This window comes from Molothrus aeneus, chromosome 6 (assembly GCF_037042795.1).
Source record: "Molothrus aeneus isolate 106 chromosome 6, BPBGC_Maene_1.0, whole genome shotgun sequence".
Classification (NCBI taxonomy): domain Eukaryota; kingdom Metazoa; phylum Chordata; class Aves; order Passeriformes; family Icteridae; genus Molothrus; species Molothrus aeneus.
In genome coordinates, this window is record NC_089651.1 from 18,923,372 (window position 1) to 18,950,569 (window position 27,198).

The window sequence follows — 27,198 nt, forward strand, 5'->3', positions numbered from 1 at the left end:
TTTGATTACTGTTTAAATCACTATGAGACATTCCTCCTACTTCTGTGGAATTTGATACAGCTACTTTCTTTGCATTTAAACTATGAGAGCTGTGAAAAGCTCTGATAATACTTGTACAGTGGAATCCTAGGAACCAAGTCAACTCATCATCACACAAACTGTGTGCAAAACTTCACCCTCAGAAATTCAACATTTCTGCACATGCAATACCTACAGCATAGATCATCTTCACTTAAAACTAAACAAAAGAAAGTATCTATTATAAGGAAGACGACAACAGTAAAAATAATAATCTGCATATAGGATTGCCACTGCAAATTTTTTTTAACTCCACACAATTACAAGTGACTGAAGCAGTGTTACACATCATCAATATACAAAATCAGTGACCAAGGTACAAACAACTGACTGCAGACTATTTAAAAATTCTAAAGCCAATAGTCAATGATTATGTTATGCAATGATTTCTAAAACTAAACTTATTTAAAAAGTAATAACCCCCATACCTATCTCCTGCAGTAAGAGCTGCAAGCTTCTCTTCACCAGGCTGAGGTTCTGAATCATCCTCAAGAATTCTCTGTATTTGCTGTTCAATTTCTCGGGGTCTCAACAATCTGCCATCATGGTACAGCCACACTTTGAAGTAACGGCCCTTGTGGTACACAACAATGTGTTTGCTGTCTTTCACATGCTGGAGGGTATCTAGAATTGCAATCACTTAGGTGAACACAAAGCTGAAGTCTCAAAACACTAATGCACTAAATAACATCAGATGCCTATTGCATGCACTACAAGTTATTTCAGCACCCCATGGTATTTCATCACAAAGATGCCCAGTCAAATACCCAAACAGTCAAATATCACAAAGATGCCCAGTCAAATACCCAAACAGTCAAATACCCAGATCTGACAGTCATTTCCACATATAGCATCACCAGTTTCCACACTGCAGGCCACTATCAAGCAACTAAACCTATATTCCTTTATCTGAAAAACAAGCACTAGCTGTGTAGCCTGGTGAAGAACATGCTAGATGAGTATCAGGAAAGGTATTTTTAAATCATTTGCACTCAGGTCCTAGACAACTCATGCAGAGTCTTAAGAAACTCAGAATTTATACCATCAGCTTTTGTTTACATTTGTCTTGGCAGACGCAGAGTGAATATTCCATATATGGCCAAAATGTGTAATGCTATGTGAAGCAAAAACTTGGCCACATTTTTCCCCTCATTTTACCATCTACTTGGCTTAACTGGGATAAGCCTAAATTTAGTCATGAAGGCATTGTATCAAACCACAGGTGAAGTCGTTCACTCCATAGCATGTTTTGTCAAAAATCATGACTATTTAACTGCTGCTCAAATGACAATATAATGTTCATCAAAATTTTCTCACCAATTAATAGGAAAACAAGTTTTTCCTTTTTTTTTCTTTAGGAACTGTAATATACATAAAGTAATTGAAATCAGGAGACAAGGAGTCAAGCTGCTCATGAGAATGTGTGAAAGATGTTTTTGGAACTCACTTAGACATATACAGAATGACATAATTGTTTTTCCTTTAGAGAAGACATATACAGAATGACACAACTGTTTTTCCCTTAGAAAAACAGAAACAAAGCAAAATGGAAAAAGTGTAATAGGAAATGTGAAAAGCCTAGGAGAAAAGGACAGTAATTATTATATTGACTGTAGTTTAATTTGAAAGACTTTAAACAGGAGAAACTGAGGAGAACCCCTAAGACATACAGGATGTATTTTAATCAGGTGCCAGTTAGAATGAGCCACTTCCACACTTCTGTACAAAACTCATTTTAGACTGAAAGAAAACCAATGCTAAATGCAAACTGTTTATACCTTTTATTTTATTGACAACAGGTAGGGGCAAGGGTTGCTCTCTCAGTACTTGAAGTATTGCAGTATTCTGAATAAGAGTAGCTCATAGACTAAAGTTGTCCAGGAGAGATTTAAAAACCTGCTCGTCTATTTAAGCTACTGGTTATGACATGGAGTAATGACACCAGGGATGTCCTTTCCTTCAGTTTGCAGATAAAGCTGTCTGAGGCATAGCTTGAAAAAAAATTCCTCAACAATCTAGCAAAGGCCAGCAGCAGAACTGAGAGCAAAGTCCTTATCTGACACATGCACCTACTGCTTTATCCACTATCCAATGCCACTTCTCCACCTTATCCAGCTTCTTACAGCAAATGTCAGTCTCCACCAGGGAAGAGTGGGCAGATCCCTGCATCTGCTTAGAAACTCTTTGTTTTGAATTCTGTAGTTGAGTGGGAGTAACAAGTTTGAAGGCAGTTTGGAACATTAGAGTGAGTTACAGGCCTCACAGAGAGCAAAAAAAATCCATCCTGTCTTCAAGTGGCAGCCCCCACGTGCATTCCCAACGGAGGTGACTAAACAATAACTCCTGCTCATGTTTCACTGTGATGCTGCCACAATGATGCACTGTTGGGTAAACAGGTGAAATCAGTTCTAAGAGGCTCTTCAGAATACAACATGATCAGAGAAGCCTAGATACAGATTTTGTAGAAAAACACACCAGCACAAGTCTCCACTAAAATTGGCTGTGAAGCTCTCAAAGAGAAAGGAAATTAATATTAATGTTTTCTTCCACCTGCCGATTACAAATGGTCAGTTCTTCTAGATGCAATCTGACCCCACTTACAGTGACAAAACTTAGGAAAAACAATAAAAGGCAACAAAAAATGCCACTTTTAATATTAAGACCTCAAAAATCATCTTGATCTTGGAAAAATAAAAGTAAAGATTATTTATAAATTCAAAAACAGGACAGACAATATTATCTTGAAGTTGTTTTTTTCACACCTATCCCAGTCCCTCAGGTGTGCCAACCTCTCCCTTCCCCTCCCCCTTGCCCCCTTGCTAGGTGCTGTCCATCAATCCCAACATTCCAGCAAGGGAGGCGTCTGGTTAGTGAAGTTCCAAAGATGCCCCTCAGCCCTGGGGTCATTGGCCAGTCCAGGTGTCATTGTCCCCTGAGACTGCCCCCCGTGCCACCTGGTTGGTGGCACACCTACCCCTTCCCCTCCCCTTTCCCCGGGCTTGAAAAGACACGGGACCATGCAGTCGGGATTCTGTTGGAGCTGTTACAAGATTCAGAGATCTGTGACCCTGGAAAAAAGCTCTGGATTAAACCCTCCGTCAGAATCCGTCTCCTTTTCTCCTTCACCATTGCCTAAAGCCCTTCCACCAGAGGTAAAACTGAGTTCCTGCTTGCCTGGACTTGTTCCAAGTGCCAGCTGCAACATCCAGCCAGCCAAAAGTGTCTCTGAGGTGAAAACACCACAGCTGCCACCTCTGGCCAAGCAGCAAGGGCCAGAAGAGCCCAGGCACGTTCCACCTGGTAATATTGGGATCGTATTCCAATAAAGGAGAAAAACCACTAAAAGGCTTCAAAATCTCCCTAAAATGAAAGACATCTAGGAACTCTACAGCAATCCATTACATCCTGAGTCTTGGAACACTTGTGCCAATCACATCTTTATCTCGAAAACCAGATTTTTAGTAGAAAAGACAGCAAGCCCTGAATTCCATCAAGGTGCTCATTCTCCTTGGCTGGCCCTGCTTACCTGATTCCTCTCCTGGGATACGGGAAGTATTAAACATCCTTTCCCACTGAGCTGAGCAGAGTGGAACAGTGGATCCCATCAAAAGAATCTGTGAAGCAAACATACATTAAAATGTCATTTTGCATATACGATCAGAAAATTAAAAAGTAAAGAAAAAACCCCAAGATCTTGCTAAACAAAGGCTTCAGAAGAGTAAGATTTATAATACATTAATGCAGTGTTGAGTTTTTTCCTCCCTGTTCATGGTCTTTCCTTAAACTACATGTGGAATATTCCATGGACACTCCAGAGCCATTATTTTTTCCCCTTCTACCAAAAGCTCACCCTCCATGAGGGAAGACTGAAGCTAGCTAGCACCTGAAATTCAAAGAGCTCTCCATGGGTGGTCTGGATGCAAAAATTAACACATGCAGCATGCATTATCCCTTAATTCATTCTTTTAAGCTATTTATGGCTGTACAGGAACAAAAGGTCACATTTCTCAGACCTGTAGTTCCATTCAATTAATCACATCCCTTCCATGATCTTGAAAAAAACTACTTAATTGTTTCCACAGTCTTTGTTTACTACAATACACAGGCACTGGATAGTACAGAAACTCAAATGGGATTTGCCTATTTTGCTACCTAGAAATTAGTGCAACACAGGATGTTATCATATTAGCCTGGCCCACTCTTGGTGTCAAGTGGCCTCCAGACCTGTATCCCAACCATCCTGTATTGTATCCATGCAATTCTGTACTTTTGACAGTGGCTAGTTTCTGCCCATGTGCAATTCAAGCGATAGCCAAGATGATATGACCACAAAAATTCGTCACAATAAGACATTCCTCTCCCATTCTGAAAGCTGGTCAGCTTCTCACAGATTGTGCTGGAAAAAGATCAAAAGCCATTTAAACTGATATACATACTGGCTTGATTTCTTGTCTGTCCAGTTTTTTCCGATAGAGCAGGATGGCATGGATAACATTACCAGCTCTAGCTGCCTGCAGGGTTGTGGGATATAAAGAAAGGAAGTCCTGAAAAGTAGATAAGAATCATAATTAATCATAATTAATCATAATTAATCATAGATAAGAATCATAATTAAAGATTACCAGGCTACATTAAAGTAGTACTTCTCATCCACGTATTTAAACATTTATTCTGGACAAGGTAGAAAAGGCTTTAAAATTTATGAAGTTTACAAGTGCAGTGAGCTGATGAAACTTTTCTTCAGTAGTCACAATCTCCCTAAACATTATTAATCATTTAAGTAGAAAAGACAGTGCTACATAAAACTTGATCCAAGACCATCATATTTCTTTTTTCCTTTTTATTTTCAATCTTTTACAATTTTACTTCCTGTAAGTACATTTGCTAGCATGAGAACATGCCTCCTTCAGCTGTGTTACCCATGAAGTTTTACATGGAGCTTTTGGAAGATTACTCTTTACAGTAAGGACAAAACTGCTTAAGTCATTATTGCATGAGATTGCCAAAGTGGCAGCTGTGCTAGGGCTGCTAAAATGGGTGTTTGTGCCACATACTTCAGTATGTGACGTACTTGGAGGTACCTGAAGACACTGGCTGCAGGTTATACCAGAGAAAGAAAAACAAAGTTTACATCCTCAGTGGCAACAGATTTCTAAGCAGAAAGACACCGTGAAGTAAGATGCCTGCCAGAAATGTTACAGTTTCTATGCAACGTAAGGGGTTTATAGGATTTATTTACCCACCATTGCAAAATAGTTGCTATTAACCATGATTGGTCCACGTCCTCTAAGGTAGATGTATTCTTCCCACCAATCACTAACCTGCAGCAGGAAGGAAAAACAAAATCAGTAAAATCTCATCATTTTCACAGTTTAAGTCTTCTATGTTGATGGCCGCATAAGACAACCTTCCATCCACAAATGGGAAGGAAACTGCTAGCACTTAAAAAGACAATAATCCCCGCCCTGCTAATTTCTATCAGATTTCAGTGAAAACAGAGAAAAAAGGTGAGAAAACTAAATTAAATTCAGCTATATCTCTCGGATAAGGTTTCAAAGAAGTCATGTTCTCCCCATAATGTTTAAAATGTATCAGATCTCCTGAATGCTTTACAGCCTTCACCAGGACAGGTTAGGCTACCTGGGTACAAGTACATTAGATAATATATTAAGAAGGAATTAACATTACAGTTCTTACAATGATGTTGAGGGTTGGATTATTTTTTTTTTGTAAGAAAAAAAAGAAGAAAAGAAACGACAGCTCAACAACTCAATTGATACAGTTCTTTATTTTTCTTCTATTTGCCTCAGCTGCTCTATATTAAAAAAAAAAACTGTTCTATAGTTATAGATATAGAATACCATTCTTCTAAACTACCTTGGTAGCCAGGCCCATTATTGAGTTATCAAGCTCAACAAGCAAATAAACAAGCCCCCAAAGCAATCCTAACAGCAAAATTCTCCAGAATAACAAAACACAAAATAAGGATTCATTTTTTCAAGTTTCATTCACCTTTGCTCACCAAATCACACAAATTATGTACATGCAAAGTCACATGCACTTTAAAAAAATATTAAGCTATTTGAATTTTCTTCTTTTACATTTAAGAAATAATGTAGTTTAAGCCAAAAAGAGCACCAGGGAACAAATAATGTAATTTGAACAACTGAGCCTCCTATTTATCAACTTACATAATTGGTGGCCCACCAGGATTTTAGCTTCAAATACCACTGAAGCCTTGGTCCCAAATTAAAAGCAAAATCTTTGGCAAGACTCTCCATTCTTTTGAACTTTTCATCATCCATAAGTGGTCGAACTGACTCCAGATACTAGAACACAAGAAAAGAATCAGTGTTCCTGATTAGTGCAGGAACTAATACATAGCTTCTCACCATTCCTACATAAAGCATTTTAACATTAAAGAAAGATTATCCACTCTCAATCCATAAGGCTGCAAGTACCATGTTTTTAAAATAAGAGTATATGCTCTTCTAAATGTCTGCTGCAAACTTCAAAAAATAAAATATGTTTTCAGGCATTTGTGAGCAAAACACAAGTGGAAGAGGTAACTTTTCTAAAGATTTTCCATTCCAAAGGGTAAGGCACGCTGCTTCTTCAGTAGCAGACAGAGATTTTTTTTCCTCATCTAAAAATCAAACCTTCAGTTTCTGTGACATACTGCCACTTTGCTACAAGGTTTTGTGTTATAACACTGGAAATTGGAGAGGATAACAAAAGTGTGCTTCAAACACCCTGGAAATCACACTTTGTGGCACAGCCTTACAACAACAGGCATTATGTCATCCAGTGTGAATCACACTGGCTTCAAACTGTCACCAGTTTCACTGGTTTGTCACAGCCTTTATTTTCATTTCCATGCAGAAGTTTGAATCTCTTACACCATATTAATACCACTATGCAGTTTTTCATGAGGAATGGCAAAAACACCCCAAAAAGCATCTAGGATTCTGTGCTACTGAAGAAAATAAACTGGTGAATGTACATACCCTATTAACTGTGTCTTTAACAGCTGGAACTGGCAATCGTGGTAAAGATGTCTGGAAACTGTATAACATGGGTTTACGCCCTGAGAAAAGTTTTACAAGGGCCTGAAGAAAAGCAAAAACAAAATACACACACCAAATTATTAGGTTCAACAGAAGAATAACAGACTAAATGTGTAATGTAACTCACAGTCATTTTCACTGGTAAATTATACTGTACTAGATTTAGGAAGCTACCCCATTTATCAGGGTCTCACATGTGACAAAAAGGCCTTGGCAGAAACTAACTTCCTCAAGGTTAAACAACATGGCAGTGGAAGAGCAAGATAGGCATGGTCATTCCTGACTTCCCAGTTATCATCCTGTCACAGACAATATTGCTGTTTATGTAGGGCACACCTTGATCTCAACATAAATACAGTTACTTAGCCCTTCTTTTCTTCATATATTCCCCTCTGGAAAGATTAAAAAACTCACGTCTACCACGTGACCTTTTACTATATCACACAGTAGATACTACAAATATATGTAAATTGTGCTTCAAAACACAATCATTATCAAGCCTGTGACTCAGCTAAGGTTTCTAGATAGCTACAGTAATCTTTAAAAATAATAATTATGCTTTTGTATCATGGCTTAATGTTTTCCAAAGTTACAGCTCAACATCAGTAATAGGATTGATGTTACAGGGAGTTAATTCAAGCATGAATCTCAGGTAGTCTACTGCATGATTTGAACATAGCAAATTGTGCAAGCATGCCAGTGTTACACCCAGTGCTTGTGTTACCTAAAAACCCCCCAGCAATGAAACAAAAAAGCCAGAGAGAAATTAGCTTCAGATATTGCAGAATCTCCTGTGCTCCACAGGAGAGTGAAAACAGAAGCAGCTTTTCTGTCCACCACTGCTTTACAGTTGCAGCACACACTAAGCTGAAATTCTAGACCATGCAACTTTTCAGCTACTCATGGAAGGATTTTGACACTGCCACCCTATTTCAGCATGAAAGTCAAGTGAAGTGACTGGATTCTCCCACAAGCCAGTGGAACTTTTACTGTCAAAGTGTAATCCTGGTCCAATACACAGGATAATATATATAAGCCAATAGACAAGATAGAATAAAACAGAGGATGTAATTTCACTACTAAATTCTAAAAATGTCTCTGAACAAAACTGTTGGAATGTGGAACTTTTCCTCCCTCTCAGCTTCCTGGGTCAGCACAGGTAGAGGAGACAGTTTTAGGCAGCACAAAAGAACTAACAATTGCAGAGTATTGCCAGCAACAAAGACCTCCCTGCAAATGGATCTGTATCACAGCCATCAGATGTACATGGGATGCTTCAGGACAAGATAATTTTGGAAACAGGTGGGAAAGTGAAAGCTCAGCTTTTCATCTGGAAATCTAATTTCATACTTGGAGACAATTTTATTCCAAAACTCTTACACCAGAAAAGGATAAAATTATTTTAAGAGAGCACCTGCTCAATTGACAAAGCCCAGCAAACACATTTCACAGTACTTATCTCTAAAGAAAACTTGTAATAGAGAAATTCTAATAGCTTGAGACCAATAAAGTGCTCTGACAGACACACACATTTCATTACATCACTGACTTCATATGCAGACACAGCAAATAATGTCATTCTAACATATGTTGCATCTCTTCACATACAATTACCACTTTCTAATTTATTTTTTAAAACGGCAACTAATATTTGGATTTTTCCCGAACACTGATACAGGAAATTTGATTTTACAAGGTGAAATATGCTGATTAAAAGTGCCACCAGACTTCCAACCAGTCTGAAAAATCACTTTGTACTGTGACTGAAATTAGAGCTCAGGTTTTTGATCTGCATGATCGTTTGAAGAGAAAAGAGTATTATTAAAATCTAGAAAGTTAGGGCAGTTGGAGCTGTTTCACTAGTTTTGCTGGGTCTAGTTTCATAGCCCTTCACAGCAGGTATAGATGAGACACTGTTGGGCATACACCTTCAGTGTACTTTTAAACACATACAATACGCAACAAAATACATATGCAACATATACGGTAGACAAAAATTGATAAATACAATATGCAACAAAGCACGGTAAGTAGCATTACAGTTTATACTGTTTTAAGGTTGATAAGGCAATATTAAGAGCTTTGAAGAATCCCTTTGGTAGGACATGCTGAAAACCAAGGCAGCTACAGCTCCAAGCAATTGACAGAAAGCCTTACCATTCAGAGCCTCTGGACTGTACCAATTTGGGTCATGAGGCTGCTACTGCTTCCAGAAGAAACCATCAATTAGAAATTTCACTTGTACCAGACAAACATTAAACTCTATTTTAGTGTACACCATTCTGGATACCTATCCTTGAATAGCTCCCATAGTAAATAATGAGCTGTGCTTAGTTTAACACAGTTAATTTTTGAGGCTGCAGAGACTAATTTTATCACAGTACAGAAACTGATCTATTCCTACCACAATACAGGCAAAAGTGAGATGAAAGAATTGAGTCCAAGTAGCAAAACCTCACTTCATCTCTTGCAGCACCGACATCTTCATTTCCTCACTTTATACCTATCATATCCTTTAAGAATCCTTTTCCAAAGCACCACAACAATCAATCCACAGGGGACATACCACTCTCACCTTATCCTCATCTGAAAACTGCATAACATGCTACCTACACCTTATGCTTCTTCCCCAACTCATTTTGGAGACATGCCAATAAATCAGTTGAAAGGACACTCAGCAATATTTGCTTCAAGCAGAAGAATAATTTTATAATGGATGACTAGAAATCCTAACATTACAACAAAGAATTAGGGGAGCCCTTTCTGTGAGGACAAGATTCTTTGGTGCTGCAGCCAAAGATCTTTAACTGTACTTGCACATAGAGAAAAAGCAGGTATTGAGTCACACAGGCCCAAGGCATTGGACAATTTAGAAGTTACTCTTGAAGTGTTCACTCTTCCTTCTAGAAAGCCATGATGAAGAGTTTCATTACAGCATTAGAAGGGTGACAGCAGAAATAGCTCCTAACAGCCTCCTGTCCCATGCCACAAAAAACACAAGAAAGAAATAAAACTACAAAATTTTCCCTTAAGGCTTTGAATGCTGATCAGTTAGAAGTTAAGATGAAATGAAACCAACATATCCTTACCATCCAAAACTTGGTGCCAGCACTAAGCTTGCCATACTCAGAGAACATCCAACCATGGTAGGAGAGCAGCATTTTCAGGGAGTAGCGCATTGTGACGATAAGGGCAACCCAAAGCCCTGTGCCAAAAAGTACTCCACTCACAATGTTCTGTGTTTGGTTTGACATATAGCCACTATTTAAAACAAAAGCCAGCACACGCCAGTTAGTGTCCATTTAAGCTCCAAAGAGAAGCTGGTATTGCAAACAGAAGTCTAATAGTAGTACAGACAGGCCTTACACAAGCTTTATGCCTGCTTACCCTGCTTTCATACATCCCTTTCCAAAGACCTTTTCAGGCAGCAACATCAAAGGCCACAAAAGTTCCCAAATGTGCCTCCCAAATACCCAGAACTATGCAGCAATACTGGTACAACCTCCCTATTTCATATCCTCATACAGCTGCTTATTTGGCTTGTGGTGTCACAAATGTACTGTTCCAAAACTGATACATTTTAACAGGAATAGCTTTAAGAGCAGCTGCAAATAAAACTGATTTCCCTTTAGAGAAACATTAACATTTCAGTCTACTTACGTTGTATCAAGTGTTCTGTTGATCTTGGCTATTATCCCTAAGGAAGGATCAATTTTAGCATACATGGTTGACATCACACCCACAACTACAATAAGCCAGCTAGATGGGCTAGCAGGGTAAACACCGGTGATAATTCCGTTCTGGAAAGAAAAGCCTTCACATAATTTTTTCATACCAAAGTGACTGACTTCATATTACCATGGAAAGAAACAAAAATCAACACATTTAAGTCATTTAGTTATAAACAAGTAGTTAAGATTATCCAGCATTTTCTTACATGAGATTATCTCAGCAGTAGGGAATGGATTTACTTAAGTTTGATTACTACAGAAAATTGTAACAATGACATCAACAATGAAAGGAACTTTTACATCCTCTTGCAGACACCACTGATCCTGCTGCAAGTCTTACTAAAAATAGTGAAACTAACTAACAACTCTAAAACAAATGACACTTCAATAATTTCAGCTTACACTGAGTTAGACCCTTCTACATGAATACATAACAAAAATATCCTACTTAACAAGAATTAACAGAGTTAATTCTGAGAACCAGAATTAACTTTTTTAATGCAATTTAAACAGTTCTTCTCATGGTTTTATAAGAAAATTTTAATGAGATTTCTGTTAATATGTTTATGTTTTTGAAAGAGATGTTGAAGATAACCTGTAGTTTATGTAGATTGCTACTAATGAAACAGATATTTACAATTATAATCCCATGAACAAAACAATCTTTATCAAATACCTCATCAGAAACAATACTACTTAGCTATAAAAAAGAGTGTACCTTGTACCTCTAAGACATATGACACTAAAGATCACAACTTGTGGAACTTTGGACTTCTGCTAAAAGATTATATTATTACGTGGTGCATTAGGAAGAGAATGAAGTCAGTTAAATTCTACATCTGCTTCATCTTGCTTCCACAGAATAAATAAAAAATATGTACCCTTTCAGTCTTTACAGTATCACTCTGTGCCACCTTCCTCAGCACCCCCTGTCTTAAATAAAACCCCCTAAGTCTTTCACAATAAGGAACCTTATTTACCATAAAGGGAAAAAAAATCAGTTTTCCATAAAAAAACTTCAATAAATTCACAAAATATTAAATAACCCAGAAATTTGGTGGACTGGACTAGTTTAGCATACCTTGAATCTGATGAACTTCTTCTTCCATGAATAGACACCAGACAGGTAAATCTGTTTGAGTGCCTCATGGCTCATACGCAGGTCAATCCCATCTGGAGTTACTGTAAACTGAAAAGCTACTGCCTGATGAGCTTCCGCCATTTTCAGAGAGAGATCTGCCAAAAAAACAAAGTTTAGAAAGAGCATTTCCTTCTTGTTCAAAGGAAGTAGGACCTAGTCCATCTCTAGCAAGATATGGCAAATCTTTGCCATGATTTTGGCAAAGATTTCCAAGTATGAAAAATTTATATACACTACTTGCCTTTTCCTTACAGGCTCTGCTTGCACTTCAGTCTGAGTGTCTGAGTGAAGGTTAATTTAAGGCACCTCTTTTAACCAAAACAGCTGCAAATGGAAACAAAACATTCCTGTAACTCAGGCATTTTGGCAGCATCACAATAGCTGTGTAACACCTATACACGCAATACAAAAAAAAATCAGAGTGGAACAGAAAGTGAAAGCAAAAACATTTAGAAAAAGCATATCACAGGTATACAGAGCATGTTACATTTCAAAGAAGATTCAGAAAATGTTTTATTTGAAACAAAAGGTACCTAAAGTTTTCACCTCAGCTAGAAAAACAAAGCTGCTTCTGGCCATATCTTCTCCCAAAATCTTTTTCATATCCTAATTTCAAGATGATTACTCAAAGCAGTAAGAGACTATAGTCCCTGTGGCTCTGTGCTGTGACTGGCAAATAACTGCAAAAATCAAAACTATGCAGAGTTGAGGAAACCAAATCACAACTGTCAGAAAAATTACCTCCCCAAAGAAATCTGAAACTATGATGAAATTTCACAGAATTGCAGCTCAGCTTAACTGCCCAAACAAATCTCAACAAGCATGCCAATATCGACAGAAGACAATTATACTGAGCAGCCACAAAAGACTCAAACCAAAACCACTGGAAGTTAAAACAGAAATGTAAACCCAATGTAGCCCCAAGAATCCCACCATGTGCCTGAGAGTGTTCTGCAAACACCTCTTGAATCCTGTCAGGTCTGGGGCTGCAACCACTTCCTTTGGGATCCTCTTCCAGTGCTCAACCACCCTCTGGGTGAAAAACCTTTTCCAAATATCTAACCTAAACTTCCCCAACAGAACTTCAGGCCATTCCCTTGGGTTGTGTCACTGGTTGGTCACCAGAGAGAAGAGACCTGTACCTGCCTCTCCTCTTTTCCCCACAAGGAAGTTGTAACTGAAAGGATTTCCCTCAGTCCCCTCTTCTCCAGGCTCAGCAGAGCAGGTGATCTCACCTGCTCCTTGTACCCTCTCTCCTCTCTAGACCCTTCACCATCCTCACAGCTCTCCTCTGGACTCTTTCTAAGAGCTTTATATATTTTATCACATTGCAGCACCCAAAACTGCCCCCAGCACTCGAGGTGAGGCTGCCCCAGTGCAGAGCAGAGGGGACAATCCCCTCCCTTTCTGGCTGGGGATGCTGTGCCTGATGCCCCCAGGACAGGCCTGGCCCTCCTGGCTGCCAGGGCCCTGCTGGCTCAGATCCAACTTCCCACAGACCAGGACCCCCAGGGCCCTTTCCTGTGGCACTGCTCTACAGCCTCTCACTTCCTAATTTATACACACAACCAGGGTTGCCCCAACACAAATGCAGAATCTGGCACTTGTCCTTGTTAAACTTGTGGGTAATTCCATAGCTTTTCTTAGTTCCTGTAACTAGCATTTATACATAAACACCCTGGAAGCTACTCCTGCTAATTATTGATTCAAACTAATGTTTTTGAGCACTTACAATTAGAAAGTAGATTTTTGCAGACAGACTCTATGTATAACATTGAAATTGTCAGAACGATGTATTCTTGAGGAGACCATCATGCTTCCAAAGTCAGTCTCTTGTTCAACTTAATTTATGAGCTTACCAAAATTTTCATGCATAGCCCCAAAACCAATATCCTCCTAGAAGTATGACTAAATAGTAGTGGAATTTATTGCCCTATCTGTAAGTTGGGATTCAAGGGTAAGTTTTAGATTGAGATTAGTACAAAACACATTATCAATACTAAGTGTTTTAAGGTTGCACTGGCATTTCTATGGAAGCAAAATCAAAGAAAGTACAACTACTTCACCCTTTTTAAATCCTAAAAGCTAGAATTCATGTTTTGTTTGCCAACCTAAAGCTAGTAATTAAATTCTGGTAGACTCTCATGCCTGTTGAACAGCACGTGAGGACTACCCAGTGCAATTTAAATGGGCAGTTCATTATGACCAGAGTGCTGCTCCTCTAGTCTGTAAATATTCTACTTAACCAAAGTCACCTGAAACACAAAGAACGGGTGCCAATGTGTATGAGCAGAAAACCAGGCACTTGGAATGCAGCAATAACAGTAGGCTTAGGAAAAAATACACAATATAGAAAGAGAAGGAATACTCGGCAGAGATGAAAGAGGTAAGTGCTGTTGCACATCATCTATTAAGGCTGCTGACCAACAGGCATGGATTCTTTGCAATATTTAATGTGCCTTTTCCTGGACCAGCCTACAGTGATCCACCTCTGCAATACAGCTACTGCTACAGTGCCTAATGGTAATCCACAGATCTCACAAATCCATCAGCCACTGCTCAGGTTTTAGAAGCTGGGTGAGTCAAGGCACCTAAAGCTCACAGTATCCTAGAGATAGTATGCAATTGATTTATGCGTGTGTAGTGTCTGATTATAATAACAAAGAAGAACAAATTAGAAGAACACAAAGTTCTTTGAACACCAGTTTCAAAAGCTTTAACACAAGCCCTGTGTGCCCGAGTAACAACTGCAATTTGTAGTACCTAATGACTCTGTCACTAACAGCTCTGATGGGCTCTGCTGCAGGCAAGTATGAGGAAGTCAAAGTCAGCTGTCCATTCATTCATTTAAATTGGTCATTACCAGCTGACAAGAGAGCAATAAAGCAGGGAGAGGCAGCAGTAATACAGGGTATAGCCTGAACTCAACAGGGTTTGCAAAAGCTTTCAAAGTTAAGAATATATCATATGTTTAGTGGCACTATTAAGAGTGGGATGATAAAACCCCAGCAAGCACATACAAAGAGCTCAACCGTTTTCGCATACAGGGAATCAGGCACCTGGACTTGTCTCAAGAAGGGCCAACATGTTCTGCTCGGTTCACACATGGAATTTTGTATTTTGGAATGCCAGGGTCTTAAGTACAAGATCAGCTAGTTTCCCTTACCCTTCAACTCCACTGTGACTTCTCAGCCTAGAAATTTTTAATTAACCTCCTCTTTGTTTCTGAATGGAAAGAATTTCAGGAACCCTTTCGTTTTCAAGCACATGCTCTTTTTACTGCCCAAGGCAGAAAAAGATTCTAAATAGTGTCAAGCATTAACAGTCAACCTGACATTTTAATGAATTAAAATTAAACATTCTCATAAAAATAAATAAGCTTCATTAAGGAAAATATTCCTTATTCCCAAATGAAAAAAAAAAATCCACCAAGAACTAATCCTGAATAAAGTGAACGAGCCCTGAAAACAAATACAGTCCAGTTCTAGACCTGTACTGCTTGACGTTAAGATGTGAAACAATAAAGCAGCTTGTTTCTTTTCATATTCCTTTCCTTTCCTTTCAAAACCATAAGCCTTTAACACTGCCCTGAATTATGATGGCGGAACACCAAAGGCTTCCCGAAGCCGCCTCTTTGAGCACTTGTTTTGCTCCTTGCCGGCCGGTTTAATCCGAGCGGGGAGCGCTTCCCCTCGGCATTCCAGCGCTGCCACGTGCTCCGCGAACTGGGGGAAAGGGCACGGGCGGAGCCTCGGCCTTTCCAGCCTGACTCGCCAGCGCTGCCGAGGCAGCGCCCGCATCCAGCGCCCGCATCCATCGGCCGCATCCAGCGCCCGCATCCACGGCCCAGCCAGCACCGCCCGCATCCAGCGCCCGCATCCACGGCCCAGCCAGCACCGCCCGCATCCAGTGCCCAGCCAGCACCGCCCGCATCCAGCGCCCGCATCCAGCGCCCAGCCAGCACCGCCCGCATCCACGGCCCAGCCAGCACCGCCCGCATCCAGCGCCCACATCCACGGCCCAGCCAGCACGGCCGCAACGGCGGCGCCTGGCCGCGAATGGGCACTCGGCTCTGCAGCGCACTTCTGCATAGCATATACTGATTAACCTCGTGAGAGCCATGAACAACAGCTTCTGGCTTTCCTAGCAGCTTGGCAGAGCCTTACTCAAAGTGGAAAAAAAAAAAACAACCCAGCGCAATAATTTCTACAACTCATCTGAAATGGCTGTTTTCATTAAAAAAATCACACACTTGCCCCTTAAAATTTAGTTTATTGATTCTTTGTGAATTTTTTTTCCCCTTCTTTTATTTGAAGAAGAAAGCTGCCTGTTCCTTGCTCTTATCTGGTTTTATTTAAATTCAAACATGCTGTAACAGTTGCAGATGTTTCTCCTCTTCCTTTTTCAAACCTCTGTGTGAGCCAAACTAAACTAAGCACAATTTTTTCCTCGTTGTTATAAACAAGAACTGCTAGGCTGGATGTCGCTTTTAAGTCAAGAAAACAGAAAACACATTACACACTAGAAAGCTTGTGTGCTGATGGTCTGCAAAACTATGCTGCTACATCTACTATGCAAAAAGCACCCTCACACTTATTTTTGCAGTTTCAGGACATTTACTCCACAAAGACTAAGGTTTAACTCACAGACCTTATGACTTCAGGTTGCAGACACTGAACAGTCAGTGTTGGGACTTATATGTTCCTACAATCACAGAAGGAGATAAGGGCTTCAGCTCTGGAAAATCTGAGGCTAAGAGAGGTCCTACATGCAGGATGCTTCCATTTAAGTCAGGCATGCAAGAAGTTACCAGTGGTTGGCAATGTCTCTCTGAAGCACAGTGAAAGAACTGCCATGGTCATTTTAAAATAGCAGCAAGCCGTGATACAAAAGCTAATTGCATTACAGCACAAAACAATGTATTAATTCTTGAAGCAGTTACTGCTGGAAATGCTACTGAGCATAAATCTTTTTTTTCTTTCTGTGGATTTTATACACTTTACATGGATAAAGTGATAGTGCTAAAAAGAATAAAGTCACACCTATATCTCACAATAAATGCAAATCCTAGGCTTTAAGAGGATGTCACTTGTTTCCTATACGTTGCTTGGCTCATGCAATTCACTTTTCCCCCATTTCCTCTTGAATAGAAAAACCCCTGTCCTTTCTCCTTGTCAGGATTCTAAACATCTAACAAAAAGACACATATTACTTAAACACAGTTTTCACATCAATACTCCTTTTCCTGCAAAGGAAATTAACAAATGCACAGGAAAACTGAAGAGGCCTCATTCACTTGATCCCAAACAGCTTTGATGAAAGACTTAATTCTGTGACTCTCCCTTTCAAGGTACATTGATAATTTAGTTTGAGTTTCTCCTCACAGGTCTCTGACACCTATTTATAGATTAGCTTTATATGCAGGGCATATGACTGTCAGTAACCAAGCTCACAAAACAATTCTCTCCAATTATTCTACTCGGATAATCAAAAATTGACATTTTTCTACAAAAAGCAATGGCTGCTGCACGCAGTTTCTCTGAGAACATGCCTAGGTACCACCACACACAGGTTTGATACTGTCAGAATTCTCAGCCAGACATCCTTGGCACCCAAGGCACAGAGTGTTCATAGATGGTGGGCAGACTTGCAGCACTACTTGCAGGTATGATGGCAGTTCTGAAATCAGAATTACCTGTATCATGGCATTTCTGAATTCAAAATTACCCAGAAACCCTCATAACTTCAGGCAGATACAAGGCACCACCAATCAAGCAATGAGAAGCATTTTATGACAAAGGCTTTGTCGTCTGACTCCTGCCAAGTTCCTACTAGGCAAGCTTAGAAGTAAAAAAAAACAACAACGCAAAACAAAACAAAAAATCCAACGAACCACAACAGGAACTTGACCCTGAAGAATTCTTCATTTGTTTCTTACAATAAACTAACTTACTACAATAAGCTTGGCACTCCAGTTTCAAATAGAAGCTGGTGAGGAGAAAAGTGTGATACTAAACTATTTAAAATGACATTGTTTAAGGAAGCTTTCAAGGTAAGAAGTGGAGAAAAACATCAGATGAAAGTACATGAAACCCAATTTTAATTAGCAAATATACTTAAAACTATATTAAAATTTCCATTTAAAGCTAGACAACTTGAATGAAGAATGGTTTTGGAAAACCAAGCAAGTACCCTAAAGTCTTGGTATGACCCCAAACCAGTTTATTTAAAAGAAAAGTGAGGGGGAGGGAATCTATTTCTATTAACATGCAAATCAGTAAGAGTTACTGTTTGAATGTTAAAAGCAGCCACAGAAAACTAGAAAATAATTCTGGAGCTCCCAAAAGTTCTCGTAAAAGACTTTAAGTCTGAAACCTCTTTAAATATTGAAAATATTGAAGAAATTTATGCAGTATTTTGCTGTCCATCAGATCTCCCTCCAGAAGGTGAGCTTGCTACAGCTTTTAAAAGAAAATGGACACACAAGATTTATTTTGTATGTTTAGTGATAACATATTTTGACACTTTAGGGTAGGCCACTGAATTTTAAGAGTCTGAGGACAGACATAATGAAATTAAAGCCAGTATTTAAACACTTGAACAGCAGTGCTGTGTTTGTGCTGAGACAGTGACCAAGTATTTTCTCTCAGTTGTGTAAGCCATTACTATGGAAATTTGCATTTTCTATCTCCCAGAAAGCCAAAACTATGAATTTATTTTGTTTTTCACAGATCAGTAAAGAACTTTGTACGCTCAAATCTGTTGATTTCATACCAGGCGTTAAATCAAAAGAAAGAGAATTCCAAACACTGAGATGTTTATCCAGTCTCCTCATGCATTATTACTTGGATTTCACTTGGATTTCTGTTATTGATGGTCCTGTCAGTCCAAGCCTTCAGTACCACCTACACAAAGTATTCAGACGAAACTATGGCAGCTGACTTTGCCCAGACAGTGTGCTTGCAATGAAATTATACATAGTGAGGCACAACAAAGCCAGTGCCAACATCCTCAAATAACTTCCTAGCCTGTTCATTTATTTCCACACTTTTTTTTTTTATTGCCACCTGCTACAGTTCAATTGACCCATACAGTCTTCCCAGAAGTGGATGCAAAAAACCAAAACAATAAAACCAACAGAAACCCCCACCCCCCAGAGGGAAAAAACCAGCCAAAGTGAAACTGCTGATGGATTCACAAGTACAAGGAATGAAACTGGGAGCAGTGGCTGATAAATTAAAGGTTTTCACTGCCATTCAGATGGACCTTGACAGGCTGAAGCACCAGGCAGGCTGAAACTTGGTGAGGTTCAATAAGGAGAAGTACAAAGTGCTGCAGGTGGGGAGGGCTAGCTCCATTCACCAGAGACTGAGTGGCTGGAAAGCAAAGCTCAGCAAGTGGCACAAGGGCAGGAAGGGGCCCTTGCAGAGGCTGCAGAGGATGCTGACAGAACCATGGGGCATCAGGAGCACTGCTGCCACCAGGCTGAGGGAAGTGACTCTGCCCTTCTCCTCAGTGCTGGTGAGGCCCCATCTCAAAAGCTCTGTGCAATTCTGGGCTCCCCAATGAGAGAAATGAAACTACTGGAGAGAGTTCAGTGAAGAGCCAGTAAGAAGATTAAGGGCTTGAACTATCAAGCCTGCAGAGACACTTTAATAAATTTAATGTAGGAGTTTTCATAAGACATCTGCTGTAAAAAATAAACTTATAGAGCACTAAGGCCTGAACAAGAAATCTTGTGCTTCAACTGCTTTAAATGAACAGCATACCTTGAAATTCAAATGGGTAGTAGCAGCCAAATATTCAAAAAGAGCAAGTTTTCTGCAACTGACAAAAGTATGCCAGTAGTTTGGAGAATAAAAGAACCTGGACTTTGAAAAATGAACCCTTTAGAAAATGATTCATCTCAGTTTTTCAGCGTTACTGCAGTAACTTTGCCTTTGCTGAAAAGCATCAAAGTTTTATTATACAAGGTTTTCAAATGCATATTGGGATTTTAAACACCACTACCGTGCCCAGTGAAAGTCTGCCAGTTTTAAGGCAGCAGGTAGATTTCCTGAGCTGATTTTGAGTGCCCCATATTTTGCAGTGATATGGTGGGAAATTGTACAAGCTCCTAATAAAAAATTAGGCTTGAAATTCAATGTTACATGTATATACATCTATCTAGATAAAACATTGACTGCTCCTACCAACTTAAAAATTACTGTATTATCAATAATAAAACAGATGTGACTTCAGTAAAGTATATGGAGGTTTTTCATGGGGTTTGCTATAAATACAATAATTTCAGGCACTGCAGTATACTCTGCACAGCAGCATCCAGTAACTCAAGGTCCCATCCACTCCTGGGTCATACAGTGATGGGGAGGCAGTCACTCACATAAATGCCAAAATTCTGCCCTGCTGCAAGAGGATCGATAAGGTAATGCAGCTATCCAGGGAATGCCAAAAGGATGCCAAAAATGCTTTCACGTGTGTGCATATGGTGCTCCTTTGATGCATAGTTGAACAAAATTAAAGCTGTAGAAAAAGCATTCAGTTTAGGAGAAATCTAAACAAACAGCAAATTTGTCTGGAGTTCTATGCCTTTCAAAGGAAATTCAGGTATTGTTCTACAGAATCTTCAGTAAACAGTAAAAAATATGCAGATGAAACATTGAAAGACATGAACAAAAAGACTGTCTGGTCTCTCATATCTCTTTCTTTGATATTCTCTTAGGTAATGGCACCTTCCTGTATATCGCACTTATGCAAAAAGGTATCAAGATACCAAAGCCTCAAGAAGAGCAGTTTATTGAGTTTATACTTAGCTCATGTGACATTCCACAAGGTGCTCACTTCTGAACTTACTATAAAGATTAACCAGACACAGTTATTCACTTGAGAATTTCTATTTCTAAATTGCTTCTTTGCCTACAACCTTCAAGAATGTCTAATCACATGCTTCCGTATATGGGATGACACAGATACTCACTGCTTTCAAGTCTTACCAATAACTCAGCTATCTTACAATGACTAATCATATTTTACAGACACAAAATCTTAAAGAGAAATATGAGGGGAGTGAAGCCAAATCATATCTGTGCAAAAATTAGCCACAAGGATTAAGTTTACTCAAGGCTTCTCAGGTGAACCTAATGACTATGGCATACAAATAGAACAGAAACCAAAGAGTCACTCTCCTTTAAATGCTGAATTAACATAGCACCGATGAAAACAAAATTAGCCTGACAGGTGTTCTCATGACACTTAAGTTGGGACAAGTTCTCATATTTGATTGTTGCTAATCATTGGCTCCAATCCTTCTCACCCTCACCTACACCTGACAGGTGTGGTCTCTTGGAATTGCAAATGTCTTTAAGGACTTCTCACAACTAAGAGATGAACAAATGCTGTGGTTCAAGACAAGGTAGAGAACTGAACACATGTATCTGCTCAGCTACAGCAGCACTGGGACCCACAGCAAACGTCACCCACAGGGGAGAGTTTGAAATCAGAACAGCTAAGAAGTAACTTGTAGCCCCACAGACAGTTTATGTCCTGACCTCAGCAGTTTTCCAAGATCACCTGTGGGTGAATATATTCATTACCCTCTGCAGATATCTCTTTTGGCACCTTGTGCCAATTTTCTTATTCCCATCCTTGGTGGTGAACTGGAGCAACAGGTCTATATGGATGGAAAGAGATAATGACAATGGCCAATGAATGCAACATAAACATACCCAAACAGCTGTCTTCCTTAAAAGCAGGCTTGAGATCTGTTTGCTACACACAAACCTTCTATCCCAGAAGCTCACTGGCCCTGGGATCCTGAGTAAGTTAGGACACAGCACGAGGCAGACTCATTCCAGTGCTCCTTGCTCCTAACAGACACTACACTGCAGCAATGGCAATCGCTCAGCTGTGGCTCTCAGACAGAAAGAAAGTCAAGAGAAACGCTGTGAGCTTTGATTCACACACAACTTTCAACTGCTCTGAGGGGCTGGATCAGATTGGAACAATTTCAGAAAAACTGATGCCAATGGAGAAAACAGTCAGAGACCGTGGTTCTGAAACACTATTTTCCATTACATTGAATGACACTGTTTACACTGAACGTGTCCAAGATGGAGAGGAACTGTGGAGTGACAGAAAATTCATGTGCTCCCCACTCAGTTATTTCTGAGGGCTCCAGTAGTGACTGCCAGCTCCTGTGACAAGCAAGTTGATTTCAGGGGCCAGACTCCAATGTTAGGCTCAGTATCCAGTTTAAGACATCTAACCAAGTGTTTGTCTGCAGGCTTTAAACTTCCATTAGACTACTCAACACAGATGCCATCAAGATTTCTCAGAGTGCAGGCTGTTTTCACCAGCACTTCAAGGAGAAAAGCCACAGTTAGTAAGTTGTCTTCTCACCTGATCTGGAAACAGGCAAAGCAGAGGAGATTTGCAAACAATCTGTTAATTAATTACTAGGCTAACCCTAAGGAATATTAATCCCTACAGTTTCTGGATCATATGATCTCTCTTCTCTTCCCAATAGCATGCTCCTGTAGAAGATGGTTCCAAAATGTTCACTTCAACAAATAAACAAACAACCCCCCTCAAAACCCCAACAAACACAAACCACCAATATTCTCCAAAATCAAACCAGAAACTTTTACAACTGTTGGATTATTTCTAGGGTTTTTTTTTTCCTTATACAGGACATACTATATTGTTCCTAGGCCTCTTAGATCATTCTAGCCTCTATTGCAATACATGTTATATTGTCCACATCCCAGCAAGCTACATCCTCTGACCTTCTAGAAATCCGGAATAATCTAACAGAGAAGCATACTCTGCTAAAACCCTGTGCAGTTATCATACCATGCAGAAACCTCCCCCACCTCATAAAAACTAGGCTCTAGACTGGGTATTTCTTTTTAACTGCTATAAAATACATACCCAGACGTTTAGAATATACAAGCTGAACCCTTCTCTCTCTCTTTGAACTTAATGAGCTTCTCTGCTCCTGCAGTAAAGAAGAATTATTATCTTCCCTATGACAACAAATGTTTCTAGGGTGACAGGACTTTTACAAGACATAAAAGATGTCACATTTTAGAACTTAAGAGATGCTGGAAGATGGACAACAATGTGTGGTGATGAGAAAGCAAACTGAGTTAACTGCTCTCACAGTAGTTCAATGACCATTTACTGAACAAGGCTGAAAGACCTCAATAAGGTCTTTCAGCTAGCATGAGGCTCTAAGACTGAAGAACCGGTTCCAAAGAATTGCAAAAATATTTAAATTGACATTCACATTAAAGTTAACCCAGACTCGAAGGAAGAGGGTTCAGTCTTTGGATTGTGTTTTTCCAAATGTGGAGTTCATGACTACGATACCAGCATGCTGCAGAGCAAAGACAATGGGTTTGGAATGTTAAAAAAAAATAAATATCAAAATATACATAAAAAATACACCGTTTAGGGGCTTTGTTGACTGGCTGGGGTTTTATTTGTGGATTTTTTTCGGGGGGTGGGGGCGTTATTTGTTTGTCTTTTTAGCACAAACATTTGCTCAAGTCGCCGTTCATCCCAGACTTCTGAGAGAAGACCTGGGATTCACCACGGCGCCCGCTCCGGCTCCAGCATCCCACGGTGCCCACCGCTGCCCAGGGGGCGCGGGACCCCCCCTCTCTGCCCCGGCTCCAGCCTCCCGCCGCTCCCCCGCTCCGAGCGGGGCCGTCCCGGGCTGCGGGCGCGCTCCCGCCCCCGGCGCGCTCCCGGGCGCGCCCACGTGACCGCTCCCAGAAGTGGGTGAAAGGTCGCGCCGCCGCGGCCCCGCCCCGCGCGTCCCCGGCCGCTCCAGGCCTTTCCACGCGCGCCGGGAAGGCGCTGCCAGACAAAAGTTCCCAGAGAAAAGGAGGGCGAACGGGGAAAGAAGCCAAGCGCACCCCTGAGCGAATAGGGGGGGCTCAGCTCCTGCAGCCGAGCGAGTTCTAGTCCGGTTCTCAGCGCTGAGAAGCCTCAGTAGTTCAAGGTTACCCTTTTCTTGAACAAGGAATAGTGATTTCCTCTTGGAAGAGGCTCTTCAATCAGGGCTGAAACACCCCAAAATTTTAAAAAGCACTCAGGTCAGCTTAACTTTCAAACTAAGTCACGGCTGTGACGGAGCCCGATACCTGTGTAACCATGAGAAGTTTCATTTCCTGCGCTAACAAAGATCCACACAACACCAGCTGTGCTATTGTAAACTGGCAGTCATTAGTTTTTATCGATATGCTTACAGGAGGAAAAGAACCTGCTAGTTACCACGGATCCCCACACCACTTGTTTTATGCAGCATCCAGTGCTGATGGTCAGAAAAAGCATAAAGGAGTTAGAAAAAGCATAAAGGAGTTAGCAGATCTGGAAACTGAACACGCCAGACACTCGGGAAAACATAACGACAGAAGAACGAAGGAATCAGATCTCCATTTTCAGTGCTACTCCCTTACACACACGTGAAAAGGAAATGAGCAGTTTTCTGTACTGTAATTTCCTTTAGACTGCGGATTGTCCTCTAAGTGCTGACAAACTGCCAGGTTAAGAGGAAGAATGAGACGTTTGTCTTGGTCCTACTTCGCTCTTTTCTCTTTCCAAAAAAGGTTCTTCCTGTTACAGTTTCATCAACACTGGTACACATCTATTATAACTGGATCGCAGCCCAAGTAATACTTTAAGTTCAATTTTTTATTTTAGACCAGAGAACATAGAGCAAAGACCAAAGCTGTGGGAATATGAGGCGAGAAAATGCGATGCTGCGAGAATCTTGGTCTACCTTTTTACAAGAGGTCTAATTAGCATTCTCATGCAGTAAACCTGTCACGCCTTGAACAAGATACTACATTTCCTGTGTTTGCAGTTCCAGCAGTTTGTAGTGACTGCGGTTTTTATAGGTTTTACACGCTGGAATCACACGGGCATATAGACTAGTCTCTCTCTCTCACAGACACACACAATAAATTCATTTCCGCACTCGAAAACCCACCACCGATGCCACGCCGCATGCACACTTCCACAGACGTGGAACTCCTCCCGGCTACGAGTCAGACCCACGAAGGTGCGGGTCACCCGTGTCACCTTTGTTTCGGCGGCGGCACAGATTCGGCGAGTCTCCCGGTGTACCTGTGTCACACCGCTCCCCTGCCCCCATCCCCGCCCCTATCTGCAGCACCCAGGCACGATCCCTCACACCGGGGCAAACCGCGAGCACCGTGCCAAGGACACCGCGCCTTTCCAGGACTCTCCGGCGCCCGCCAGCACCGCGCCCACCACCCTTCCCTGCGTTCCCACCCTTTTCTCCACCAAGAACGAGCCCCGCTGAGGAAGCAGCACCCGGCGCACTCGCACATGCACCACGGAACTTCGTGCTCGACCTAATGGAAACAATAATTATGCTAAAACCGGACCAGGCGAGCCCGTCCGCCTGTGCCCGATGCTGCCCTTCCTCAGCCCCGAGGAGGGCGGACGGCGGCGCGCTGCGGGAGCGTCCCGGCTGCAGGGGGAGGGGAGCGGCAGCCCGCGGTGAATCAGCCGGGCACGGCGGGCACACGGCCGCCGCCGCCCGCCCCCGGAGCCGGGCCCCGTGCCGCTCACCTGCAGAGACCGGCGGCGACGGGCGGCGAGCGGGCCGAGTGCGGCGGCGGCCGCTCGGGAGGGAAGCAGCGGTGGGACGGCGGCCGCTCCCCTGCACGCCCCGCGGAGGCGGAGCACAGAGGGCGGGAGCTGCCGGGGGAGGGATGCGGTGGCCTGGGCTGGGCTGGCGGACGGCGAGGAGTCGGGATGCAGGAAGGCAGAGCCGCGGGGAAGTGTGGCCGTGGGGGCGGCGGTCTTGGGGTTGCGACAGGAACCGGGAAACACGGTCCTTGTGGCCTCGCAAGCGTCCGCGGGAGAGAAGCTTCGGGGGCTGCGAGGAGGGGATCCGGGGCCATGAACGAGGCGGGGAGAAACGTGCTCCTTGGAGAAGGATTGCGAGAGGGGCACCTGTTTGGCCGTGAAGGGACTGCCAAGGAAAGTTGAGATTTCGAGCCCCCCAGCCCCTCTGTGAGCCCAAGGCGATGGCTTTCGTGGGCTCTGGCAAGAGTGGGGTCAGATCTTAGAGCAAGTGCAGACGGGGGTGTGAAGGAGCTTCCAAGGGAAGGTGCAGGACAGCACCAGCTCTCCCTCCTGTTTCCTTTTGCTCGGGAGCCCTGGCTGGAGGGTCTTTCATTCGAGTTTTCTCTTTGGAGCCTGGGTTCTGACTGGCGCCAGGCATTAGGTGAGCGATATCCTCACAAGGATATCCTGGCGCAAGGGCAGAGCCCCAGTGAGCGTCAGCAAGAGCTTCCAGTCCTGGCCCCTTCTGTGTGGGAGCCCCTTCTGTAAGATAGACCCCATGGGAAGGACCAGCCAGCCCACTCTGCTCCAGCAAACAGCGGGATTTGAGGGAAATAAGTACACTCAATACATCTCAGTAAAAGTGACTACATTCTTTTAAAAATGCAAATTCATGAAAGTTATTAAAATGCCAAGGTACCAGTCTCAGGGCAGAATGGCAGTCAGCTTGAAAATTACTAGTTTTTGAATTTGTAATGAACTTGCCACTTTCAAGAGCTTGGATAGCAGATGCTTTGTTTGATTTTAGTATGATAACAGCTGGAATACTGCTCTGTCCCAAAAGGAGGTCATGGCCTGTTTGACCACAGTGGTGTCAGTATGGAGTCTCTCCTTCGAACTGCTAAGAGCTGGGATTCCTACATTTTTCACATGTGGGCAAACCCACCCAGCCATGCAATCCTTCCTGCTGCAATTTCCAGGATGTGTGGCTCAAAGCTTACAAATACATAAATGGGACCCAATCCAGAAGCATGGACACTACAGACTAAATCTTTCCCTTACACTAAAGATCATGCATCATCAACAAAAAGAAACCCCCACTTCTGGTCAGAATTTTCCCTTCTAGTATTGTATGCCTAATGATGTAATTTTAAGGTGTTATTCTTTCAGAAGGAAGCATAAAGCCTAGGAAAAAAAGCCAGGTGAGGAGAGGAAAAAGCAGAGGCATTTAGATCTATTAATATCAGTAGGGGGAAAAAGAAAACAAAAGAATAAATCATCAGCTACACCCACCAACAGCACTCATATCTACATATGTCTGGCTAGGATAGGAATAGTGGATAGGAATGTAAGGTGG

General features: G+C 41.6%; 1 protein-coding gene across 2 annotated transcripts in view; it reads right to left on the reverse strand.

Moving 5' to 3' along the window:
* The window catches only part of CPT1A (carnitine palmitoyltransferase 1A), a 40,395-nt gene extending 14,695 nt beyond the window's left edge, over window positions 1-25,700 (reverse strand). Inside the window, exons 1-11 of one of the 2 annotated variants that reach the window (XM_066552002.1) lie at window positions 25,623-25,700; window positions 12,259-12,341; window positions 11,958-12,112; window positions 10,806-10,945; window positions 10,235-10,406; window positions 7,086-7,187; window positions 6,270-6,407; window positions 5,322-5,399; window positions 4,515-4,622; window positions 3,605-3,692; window positions 507-702 (exon numbers count right to left, since the gene is read on the reverse strand). In XM_066552002.1, the coding sequence (XP_066408099.1) occupies window positions 507-702; window positions 3,605-3,692; window positions 4,515-4,622; window positions 5,322-5,399; window positions 6,270-6,407; window positions 7,086-7,187; window positions 10,235-10,406; window positions 10,806-10,945; window positions 11,958-12,098 (1,163 nt within the window). In that variant the 5' untranslated portion in view covers window positions 12,099-12,112; window positions 12,259-12,341; window positions 25,623-25,700. Of the gene's footprint in view, window positions 1-506; window positions 703-3,604; window positions 3,693-4,514; window positions 4,623-5,321; window positions 5,400-6,269; window positions 6,408-7,085; window positions 7,188-10,234; window positions 10,407-10,805; window positions 10,946-11,957; window positions 12,113-12,258; window positions 12,342-12,950; window positions 13,046-25,622 lie in introns of those variants that run through there. The other variant, XM_066552003.1, reaches the window with a different exon arrangement.
* Between the last annotated feature and the right edge of the window lie 1,498 nt (window positions 25,701-27,198).